Here is an 11,591-nt window from a genome sequence, read left to right on the forward strand (position 1 = left end):
TTTGACATCTACAAAACGGGAGAAAACAAATTCAAGTTAGTTGATTGATTGAGTCCTTAGTAAATCACCCAAATGAGATACTAAGGCTGGGACCCAACACAATATGCTACAACCTAGAAAAGGGATGTCGTAATCTAGTTGCAGAATATTTGAAGGTAAGTGAATGACGATTCACTAATTTCCACCATGAAAAACGAAAAAGAACTTTAAGTTTTAAATCTATGAAAACTCCTAGATCCTTTGAGATTCATTGAACATTTTAGTGGCATGTTTAATTCTCGATATGCCCCTCTTGTTTGTGATTGGGATGCTGAGGATCGCAAAGCGGGTGTGAATAACCATGCAAACTTACATGGTGCCCTCACATGTTACAATCACCTATTTGATGTGCCGGTAAACCACACACGCTCCACCGAACTATGACAAACATTGAGTCACCCTTTGCTACCTTTTCTTAGAACCATTTAGTGTGCCGGTAAACCACACACGCTCCACTAACGTCTTCGCAAGGGCACAAAGTGTAATTTCATGGAATTGCATCAATTCACTTTTGCCTAAGTAACTAAGATTGGGAATTTGTAAAACATTTAGTTACTTTTGTATATCATTATACTTATAATGGAAGGTTTTGTCCTATCCTACCCGTTCGGCTAACGACCCTCCACTAGTCAAGAGTGCGGTGGGTAAGAGTGGATACCCATTCAATCGCCATTTTATAGGTAATTTCCTTAAACACCCCTTATAGACTAGCTTCGTGAATGAGGCCTAGTAACGGTAAGACTGACTTTTACTCATATATATATATATATATATATATATATATATATATATATATATATATATATATAATGTTAGACTTTTAATGTTATATATAGTATAGGATGTATTTTATACTTTTAAAATACTAGGTGGTCAAATTTAACAATTATACTTTTAATTCAATTAAATTGTAAACCAAAATTTTTATGGATTTATTAAACCTCTTTTAATTATACACCTTAATTAATTAATAAAACCATAAGGGTGTAATTTGAACTTTTTCAAAATAGTACTAGGGTTTTAGAATTTAACATTTGTAATTAAACTTTTAATCAACTTTTAAATTCCAAAACTTGAGGGCAAGTTTTGAAACATTTCAAAACATTAGGGTTTAGAATTTAAATGTACATCAACATTAAACAATTAATCAAAATTTAAAGTCCAAAACTTGAGGGCAAGTTTTGAAACCTTTTTCCAAACATTAGGGTTTTAACTATTTAAATTTCAAAACAACAAAACTTTTGGGTTGAAATTTAAACTATAAAACCTAAAGGGGAAAATATGAAACTTTTCAAAGCACAAGTATCAAATAACAAATAATCTAAATTAACATTTAATCACATAATTATCCATATTTGATTTATTTAATGATTTCTTGCAAAACAATTTACCAATTTAATCAAAATAATTAATCAATTATCGCATAAGGAAACAACTATTTTATTAATTGATAAATATCTTCAATTAGATCAAGAATATAGTCAAGTATTTCATAAAATCGGATTTATATTGATCTAATATGATAAGGCAACTATTCTTAAGCAAAAACAGCAAGAAATCCCAGTTTTCCCTCGTTCTGATGAGTCTACTCGCCGAGTCAGGCATGGACTCGTCGTGTCAGCATGGACTCGGCGAGTCCAGCCTCTAGAAACACAAAAATTGAATTTATCAATCATACAAAGCATCAGTACAATAGAAACCAATCTAGGCTCTGATACCACGGATGGGTTTTGGTCCTAAGAACATCCTATGTGCTCATACAAACCCTAATGCTTGGATCTAGGTTTCTCTATAGTACATGCAAGTTATCCAAGACTATAAACCCTAATTCTAGCATTCAAGTAATCATATTAACATAAGAATAGGTTTAAGATGTTACCTTGATTGTTATGTAGTAATAACAATCCAAATATCCTTGTATTGACTTTAGAAAGCTTAGAGTCACAAATGTCACTCCTCTAATGGTTCACAAACACCATAAGCAAGAGGATGAAGAGGAGAGAGGATGGAGGCTACCAGAAAACGTGTGAAACTCTAGAACAAAGCTTAGCCACGTTTTTGGTCCTTAAGGGTCTATATATAGTGAGGCTATTAGGGTTATCTAACAAGGAAACCCTAATTTGGATGCTTAAGCCCTAAGTAACCTATGGATCCCTTTCCTTAAGGCCTTGGACGATTTACTTATGGGTTTCCCAATAGAATTCGTCCACTCCTTAATACAAGGCAATCCATGGCCCAAATTTCAATTATCTTATAATTACAATTCTAGTCCCTTAAGTTTAATTAATCTCTTTTAGTCACAAAACTAATTACCAATTAATTATTGACTAATATTAATTAAACAATATGATTTCTCCTTTAATATATTATTCTCATAATATATTAATAAATCATATTTAATCCTTTCTCTCCATAATTCATCCTATCAAGTTGCTTTGGTGAAGGCAACCCAAAAGGACCATGCACCATCGGGTCAAGTACATACCAAAATAGTTATGGACTTAGACACTAATCCAACATTTATCTAGCCAATATGTTTGACGGGCAGTATGAAGATCGTACCCTCACGTTTAAGGGTTTTTGGGGATGTGGGGCACCAAAGTTCTTCGGGGTGAAAGACCCCATTGTTTTCAGGAAGTGGATAGCGAACATGGTTTCATTTGTTAATCATAAGTATCAGATCTGAAGTTTGGTAGTGGATTGGATTCCAAGCATCAGTCATGGCCTCATTTTCCTTTTTTTTTTATCTAGTTAGCATTCATGTCATGCATTGGACATTCATGACTAAAAAACTATGATTTTTATGGTCCATTGGATTGGGGAAAACCTTTTAGAAAGTTGGAGTTGATGGTTTCTAAGATTAAGGACTCAAACCATTAGGATTATGTTTTAGACTGTGGTAATGTCGTGATTAAGAGAGTGTCATGACATGACGATGGAAGTTCTCGTGATTATCTTGTCCTGATATGTTCACGACATGAACAAGGAAGGCTCACATCGTGGTGCGTTCTCATAATGTGACCAAGGGTTGGTCACGACATGAGGGTCAACTGTTAATATTGGTGGTTGTTGATTTTGACTTTCACCATTGAATTTCGACATTTGTTACGTTTTGGTCAAACTAAGGGTTTTGGAGTGTAGACTGAGAGGGTACTATTTATAGCTGTTAGGTGCCATGTAGGATCAATCTTTTTCGGGTGAGAGTTGTGGTGTTTAGCCACTACTTGCGAGGTGAGCCATCTCACCATACTTACATGTGTGGTAGTATATGAATGTGGACCAGCTGGGTCTTGTTTATTGATTTCTGTTATATGGGAACTGATTTGTTGATAACTTTTGGACTGTTGTGAGTCCATGAGACTGTTGATAGTCCCCAGGGTTGTTGATTACCCATGAGGTGTGCTGTGGAATCTACATGGCATACCGTTAGCCCACTAGGACTGTTGATAGTCCCCAGGATTGCTGATAACCCGTGATGTATGCGATATGTTAGGAACTCACTAAATTTTGTGCTTACAGTTGTGGATTAAATATTTTGCATGGAGTTATCCGATTGCAAAGGCGAGACTATACATATACATCTTCAGATGTATGATTTGAGATTTCGCATTGTCTTCTTATTAACTCCGATTTATGAATAATGGTTTATGAAAAAATAGGTTTCCCTAAATGTAACTTTGCTAAACTGGATGTTTTATTATTTTGAAATGAAAGGTTTAGCTTGGGATATCGGATGTTTCAATAGCAAAGAAGACTAGGTTTTTGTCTAGTAATGGGGATCCGACATTTTCAGTTAAATCAACCATTGTCTTGATTTTTGTGAAGATCTCGTGACCGAGATATCAATAATGGACACATTATGCAATTTAGTATCCAACTCCATACCTTTTGCATCCTTACTGACTCGGAATAAGCCTTCTAGATTCACCCACATCTTTAACAGTGAAGCCAATCTTCAAAATATCGGCGATAGGTTTTGAAAGACATTGCCATATGTCCAGAGTTTCACAGTAGCATCAATCATCTTCCCTTCTACATCTGTTGGCTTAGGCATGGTGTTGTCCACATGGGTCCACTGAAAATTGTTCTTTCCAACCGTCAAAGTTCAATCGATCTAAGTGCATGATCAAGGGTATGTGAGTTTTGATATTGCTGATACCAAAGACCTTTTTTGGAAAAGAAGAAGAAGAAAAAGACAAACCACAGGATGGTAGCCGGAGGTGGAGCAGGTGGTGCCGCCTTGAGTAAGAAAGGAAGTTGTCGAGAAAGAAGGGAAAGTGTGGATTTTTAGGAGAAGATACCATCTCTGATACCTTGTTTGAAAGGTTCACTCTCGTTGCTGATATTAGGGATTACAACAGAAATATGTAACAAAATACAACATACTGTTGGGCTATTTATACAAGGGCTGTGAACACAATTACAAGGGGTTTGCTATATTACCCGCTAACAACATTGTGTGATAAAACAGCCTTTGCAGATCCATTTCCAAGAGTATTGGCAATTGAAACTAAAAGAGATTTTCTAGTGAGCCAAAGATTAAAATAATATAGTGAGGGGGTAGAATTCTCCTGGGAGGGGATTCAAGAAAAGGTGGCTGGAAGGACTACCGAGGAATTCGATAATCTGTTTGACATTTACATAAATGTAAGGCTATCTAGAGACACAGATTGCGTGAAATGGTCTCTAGGTCCTTCGAAAAGATTCAAGGTTGGACCGTTAAGGCATATGAAATGACATGATTTTCCGTGGTTGTTGCGCAAAGTGGAAGTGGAATAACCTGATCTCTGGAAAAATTAATGTCTTGATCTAGGGAACTCCTAAAAAACGACTTCCTACTATTGTCAATTTGATATTGGCGTATAACTTGATGATCATAGTTTGCCCTTTGTCTAAGAATGATGAAGAAAGGAAAGAGCATGCATGTCGAACAATCATTATTTGGAACACGGATCGTGGTGGATTGGATGCATGGGAACTCATAGAATGTGTTCAGGTTTTTGGGGTGCAATCTTAACTGTGAGATCAAAGGGTGTTGGTGTGATTGAGATAATTTCGATGTTAAAAACGTGTTTTGTTTGTGTTGGGAAGATTTTTGAAATTGGGAAAACTTGGTGTTGTGTATATTCCTTTTACGTGAAAAGATTGGGTGAATATATATACCTACTGGCTTACTTGAGTAGAGTCTCAAATTGGTCTCTGGTTGCTATCACCTATTTTAATATAACTCTGGCCGTTCAAGAAAAAAAAAGTACCGAATTTATCTAGAGAATAGATAATCTGCATGGCAGCATTGTAGTAGTCAGCATAGATGATGGTGACATTCGGATGAAGCTCTCGAAGGTGGTTTAGTTTGGATTGCAGCAGTTCATTGTGGTATTCAGCAAGTGTATTGAACTTGATGAGGCAACCGGTTCTGTTATCATACTCTTCTTCTTTTTCAAAAAAATGGCTTGTTAGAATCATACCAGAACACCCAATTGGAAAGGTTCCTGGAACAACCAGTGTTTGAGCGCCCATATTAATTAGTTCCTGTATTTAAAACTATTAGATTCAACTCCAACAGAAAATCACAAACTAGGAAAAGAAATTTAAAATATAATATGAATGATTTGAGTAGTTACACTAACTGCTGAGATGATGGTATCAATAACAAGTGGAACGTTTGAATTGAGCTCATCGATTGGTTTATTACCAACTATTGGATTGTTGTAATCGATTGAAGTGACAAAGAACATGGTTTGGCATGCAGAATTAAAGCTTGCACAACTGAACATAGTGATTTGGGTGTTTAAGAGATATATTGAATGTATATGGTGTTACACAAAAAGGATCTAGATCTAGACTACATAAATAACACACACTTACACACTCACTTTTACATCTCTCAAGCACACCTCTACAAGTGGTAAGAATCCACTATTTATAGAGGTGTTTACATGTCTCTCTCTCACTCTCACAAACAAATGGGTCTAAAGGCTAAAGCACCACATGCAAGTGGGTTTTACAAAAGTCAAACATTTACAAAGTCATGAATGAATAACTTTGTACCCTAACATTCTCCCCCTCAAAGTTAGGAATGAATGACCCATTTCAAATCTTCCAAAATCAAGCACTACGTGGTTCGAGCCTCAAAGGTGACACATGTTGAAACGAACTTCAATCTTCAATTCTTCCATGATTCTTCAATTTGGGCTCTAGGATGTGAGACCATACAATCCAAGCAGCAACGAATGATCAAGAGTATTCTAAACTCCAAATAATCACCCAAAAGTTGCGCATAAAAACACACCCCAAAAATCTTCAATAAATCCAAACCTATTTCGAATACATCACTTCCGAACTTCCAATTGCATCATCTCGTAGCTTTAAAACTTCAAGATCACTTCGGTCTTCAAATCCGCGTAATATGAAAAATTCAAGTTCGAATTTCCATATAAAACTTCTCCCCCTTTTTATAATCAAAATTTGATTATAAAACTCCAAGGAAAAAGAACGTGCTCTATTCGGAATTTTTCGTGTCAAAACTCCCCCTTAACATGTGGCATAAACTTTGTGCTTCAATCCGGAAAATCAAAAAATTATCAATTTTTATCATCGTTCACGGATCGCCTTTGACATAATTTCTCAAAAATGGGTAGAAATTGTCAATTTCAAAATTCTGCAGTGACCCGTTGCGCCAAAAACAGCCAAATATGCGAAACACACTCCCATTTGCGAAACTGGGTAGAATGTGTAAATTCGCACAAACTGCAGGGACCAGATTTGAAAATATTCCATTTTCTCAAATTTTTTACCCTAAATGCGAAACTGGGTAAAATTTGCCATTTTGCAAAGACTGCAGGGATGCGAAATGAAAATTCTGCATTTTTGTCATTTTATAACCCCATTTTGCGAAGTTGGACCAATTATGTCATTTCGTGAAAAGATCAGGGACCAATTTCGAAAATATTTGTTTTCTTCTTCATTGAACGGGTTATAACAAGAACGCTTCGCATATTCTTATTCAGTCAAATTCTTCCCATCGTTATTTTCGCAAATCACTTGCAACACAAATGAGAATGAACAACTTTCGCATATGCGAACATGGATGCGAACCATATCATTATTTGCAAAACATTCAATCCAGTTAATCAAATGCGAACAGCTTTTGACCTTATATGCGAACTGACCAAATCACCTTATGCGAACCCGATTTTGATCTTTAAATTTATTCACCAAATGCGAAGTGAATAACAACCTTAATCACCTTCGCATCCTCCTTATACCCATTCATGATACCAAAATCGACTATCAATAATCATACAATCCAAAAACAAAAATCTTGCGAAGTCATTTGCTTTCTAAATCCATGGCTTCGTTTGTTTTCAAGAAATTCGTTCCCAAAAATTCGTTCTTCCAGTTCTTCAACAATGACAGCTAAAGCTAAAAAGCGAATCATCCAAATTACGACTCCAAGACTCAATCTTTGCTTTCAGTTTACAACCCAAATCGATCTAAAACCATCGACAATAACAAAAATGCTCCAATTCATCGAAATTGATCAGTCTCCAAGATATCGATACTTGACTCTAAGTATCAGATATCAATTAAAAGCACCAAGCAACTCGGTTTGATTCAGAACGATACGTAGTTGAATTCAAACAATGATAATCCAATTGTACAACACAGTGATGCACACGTACAAGTTGAACCAAGAACAACGACTCACACTTTTTGTTTTGATTCTTCAATTCATCAATCGACAAACATAAATCCATGAATCTATCATTGATTCTCATGTCAAACAGATAATAATTTATTCTTCTAACTTAGAAGCTGATCAATTTCATCTAAATCAAAGAATGGATTGACGATTAATTAATCATTATCGGCTTATCATACACAACCGATTCACAATTCTAACTCAAGAATCAAAGTTAATCAAATGTTAGAGATGAAGAAACAAAATCAAATCTATGAGATCAAGTTGAACAAAACGTGAATCAAGAACAGTATATGTAACAGATAAAGTGAACGCAGAGTGAGGAACTGCGAATTGAGTCAAATACATCTGTTATATTTTGGGCTCATTTAATCGAAAAAAAATTAATTGGACTCAAATTGGAATGAAGAACAGTAACCATACGAGATTTTGGGCTCAAAGAATTGTGAACAATAATAGATTCGAATTTGGGCTCAATGGATGAACATGAACAGTAAATTTTATTTTGTTTTTGGTTTGAATTTGATCTAATAAAAAATTAATTGGATCAATAATGAGGTTTCAAATGAATTAGATCCAATGAATCAAAACCATCAAAAATAAAAAACGCAACGCACGAATCAAATATTATGAGAGATCATAGAGAGAGACTCACCAAAATTGTTCAAGTTGCGACAAAAATTTGCCAAACCATGAATCGTTCTTCAAAAGTCACATTGATCGTGAAAACCAAGCTCTGATACCAATTAAAGTGACAACGAACATGGTTTGGCATGCAGAATTAAAGCTTGCACAATTGAACATAGTGATTTGGGTGTTTAAGAGATATATTGAATGTATATGGTGTTACACAAAAAGGATCTAGATCTAGACTACATAAATAACACACACTTACACACTCACTTTTACATCTCTCAAGCACACCTCTACAAGTGGTAAGAACCCACTATTTATAGAGGTGTTTATATGTCTCTCTCTCACTCTCACAAACAAATAGGTCTAAAGGCTAAAGCACCACATGCAAGTGAGTTTTACAAAAGTCAAACATTTACAAAGTCATGAATGAATAACTTTTTACCCTAACAAGTTCCACCAATCTCTCCCATTAGGATCAAAGAACGCCCAATTAAGTTTCTACAGTCTGCCAACAATTATAATAAATACAAGTACTCACTAAAAACTGTAAATTGAATCTCAAAATTATAAACAAGAATCTTTGTTGCCGCATTATGGTTAGCACAACTGTATACAGTAGAAGCACATATGTATGTTTGATTACCTGAAGTGTTGCTGCAAATAAAAGGCAATGATTGTTTAAACCATCTCAATTGATCTCCTAAAGAAACATTTGCCGCCGCATTAACAGTCCCTCTTACTTCATGAAACGATGTATCCAATGTTGTTGTAGCCACCACCGCGTAATTAACTCCTTGTCCAAATTCCACCACTTTGTCATCCTCCTTGTCATGCATAAACGGTGGTATCAATGGCAACCCAAGACTCTCAGCTTTTGGAAGAAGAAAATATCAAAATTTATTCACCTAGAACATGAACTACATAGTTTATTAGATATTGTTTACAAGATGTCAAATATCTAAACCCACCACTAGGATTGATACAAAAATAATGTTTCTCTCCAAGATCTAGGTCAATTTTTAATGCGCTCGTAGAATTACACATATGGATTTGGCTTATCCAGACATGTACATGATATGAGGAACGTGGTCGGTGAACTGCTTTAGGTATTTGTCAATGCATGAACGAAATTCGATGTATCTATGCAATGGTACTGACAACTAGAATCTCATTTATCATATAAGACATACCTTAAACCATAAGTCAAATTTAATCCTCGATCAAACAAAACTACTCTAAGTCAAGTCTAATCCGGGACAAACAAATTTAACTACGTCCTATCAAATCTTGCTGTTTACTGCAATATTTAAGTTGTTCTAGCTAGGGATCAACCATTACTAGTCACATTTAATAGTTATTACTTTCACACACACACACAGGAGTTACATAGGAAATCAATGAGGAGGCGACCATTGGAGGCACGAACCGTGGGTTGATCAAAGAATGTTTCTCTGTAAAGCCACCGTAGAGCCTCAACGTCTGTGTGGGTTATGGAGGCGATTTGCTTAATGTTTTCGGTGTCGGGCAAGGAGTCTCCAAAGCTAAAGATGGACGTATAGCATCCATTCGCATACACGCTAGTATTCCATAACACCTGCAAAATCATTAAGAAGATTGTAATGGACAAATAACATGTAGAAAATGCCATTAGAAGAAGCTCCAAATATATATATTTTTGTTTGAAAAGAAATAAGGTATCAGAATTGTGTGCCAAAGTTATAACATGGAGCTCCCATTATATAAATGAATCACTTATGTGGATAAATATAATGAAAAGATAAATAACATGTTGATGAGATTAAAACTTTAATCTTTGAAGATCGATTAGATCTTAAACAGGTAAGTAAATATAAAACAGCAAGAACACGAAAATAAGAACAAGACAAGATTGAATCAAATGTGTCGAATGATTAAAACAAAATCCTTAGAAGAGCTCGATTAAGAACATCAATTGTAGAGGATTGGTAGGTCACAAGAATGATCAAAGAAATCTGTAAATACTATCGTTATGCTCTAGATCAATCGTTAACCTAATATGCATGCAAGCATATACTTATATAATAAACATAATGGGCTCTCGGTTGGACATGCCCAAACCGGAATACAAAATAAATAAACAAATAGCCGAGCCCAAAGACGCAACCCTTGAACAAATCTTCAACCCAACAATCTCCCCCTTTGCCTCAATTGGAGCGAGATCTTCACTTGTTACTTGGGCCAGCAGCGGAGGCAGGTACCTTCTTCTTCACGGTGTTAAACAGACGAGAGATAAGAGCCAGAATCGTCTGCCTAAACCTGATGTACCACTGGATCATGTCATTGAAGTACTTAACATCATCCGCTGCATTCTCTTTACACCTTCGAACGATTGACAGCACGTGCTCTAGACAAGTAGTGGTGTAAAGATGTTTGTCAGGTAAAGCAAAGAGACATTTTTGTCCTTCTGCTCTAGTGAACATAACCGAATTGCTTCTCGGGTCGATCTTGCCCATTTTCATCTGATTGAGATCACTGGCCAATCCCACAGGAGCTATCTCCGGTTTCTTCTTGAAGACAGTGGCTACCTCCTGATCCATAAGGGCTACCTCCATGATATAACAGACAATCATCCTCTTGAGATGGTCTATGATCGGACCATATTCAGCTTCATTTGTCAAGAGGATGTTATGCAGAACGATCCAATCATGAGGATTTAAGTTCGGTAGATCTGCCAGGGAGATATGATGTGCAGTTCTTGCAGATCCTCGAATCACCTTGAACCGAACATTAATGAATCTCCCTTCGGTATAAGGCTTCAATACCCGAACGTTCACTATCTTCTGGGCGCTTCAAGTTAGATACTGAGGACGAGCAGCCTTCAGATAGAAGTCGATGAGCTCCCTATCAAGCTCAGCGTTCGGATGAGGGACTTCAAAGATATTTGAGAAGGCGTGGAAGATAAACGCCTTTCGAGTCAACGACATGTCGAACTGCGAATCGACAGAATTAACGCAGTCGAACGAAATCACCGGCTCGAGCCATAAGATGCTGGGAGTGTCTATGGCCTCTTTGATCATTCGCTCCCGAGTCCATGCAGGGAAAAGAGTCTTCCTGCTCTCAAGGAGATCGTTGGCTTCCTTTTGCTTGCGTTCGGCTTCTTCAGCCTCTCGCGCCACACGATTTACATCTTCATCAACATTGCGACTGTTCTTTCGTTTCAACATGTCCGCAA

At 36.3% G+C, this 11,591-nt stretch overlaps 1 protein-coding gene across 1 annotated transcript in view; it reads right to left on the reverse strand.

Moving 5' to 3' along the window:
• The window catches only part of LOC145068220 (GDSL esterase/lipase At1g28610-like), a 49,761-nt gene extending 39,733 nt beyond the window's left edge, over positions 1 to 10,028 (reverse strand). The window contains exons 1-5 of the mRNA XM_079015188.1: positions 9,767 to 10,028; positions 9,024 to 9,251; positions 8,831 to 8,885; positions 5,664 to 5,757; positions 5,295 to 5,571 (exon numbers count right to left, since the gene is read on the reverse strand). Coding sequence (XP_078871314.1) covers positions 5,295 to 5,571; positions 5,664 to 5,757; positions 8,831 to 8,885; positions 9,024 to 9,251; positions 9,767 to 10,028 — 916 coding nt within the window. The remainder of the gene's footprint in view (positions 1 to 5,294; positions 5,572 to 5,663; positions 5,758 to 8,830; positions 8,886 to 9,023; positions 9,252 to 9,766) is intronic.
• Positions 10,029 to 11,591: the final 1,563 nt, after the last annotated feature.

This window comes from Lactuca serriola, chromosome 8 (assembly GCF_051521515.1).
Source record: "Lactuca serriola cultivar US96UC23 chromosome 8, Lser_US96UC23_V15, whole genome shotgun sequence".
NCBI lineage: Eukaryota > Viridiplantae > Streptophyta > Magnoliopsida > Asterales > Asteraceae > Lactuca > Lactuca serriola.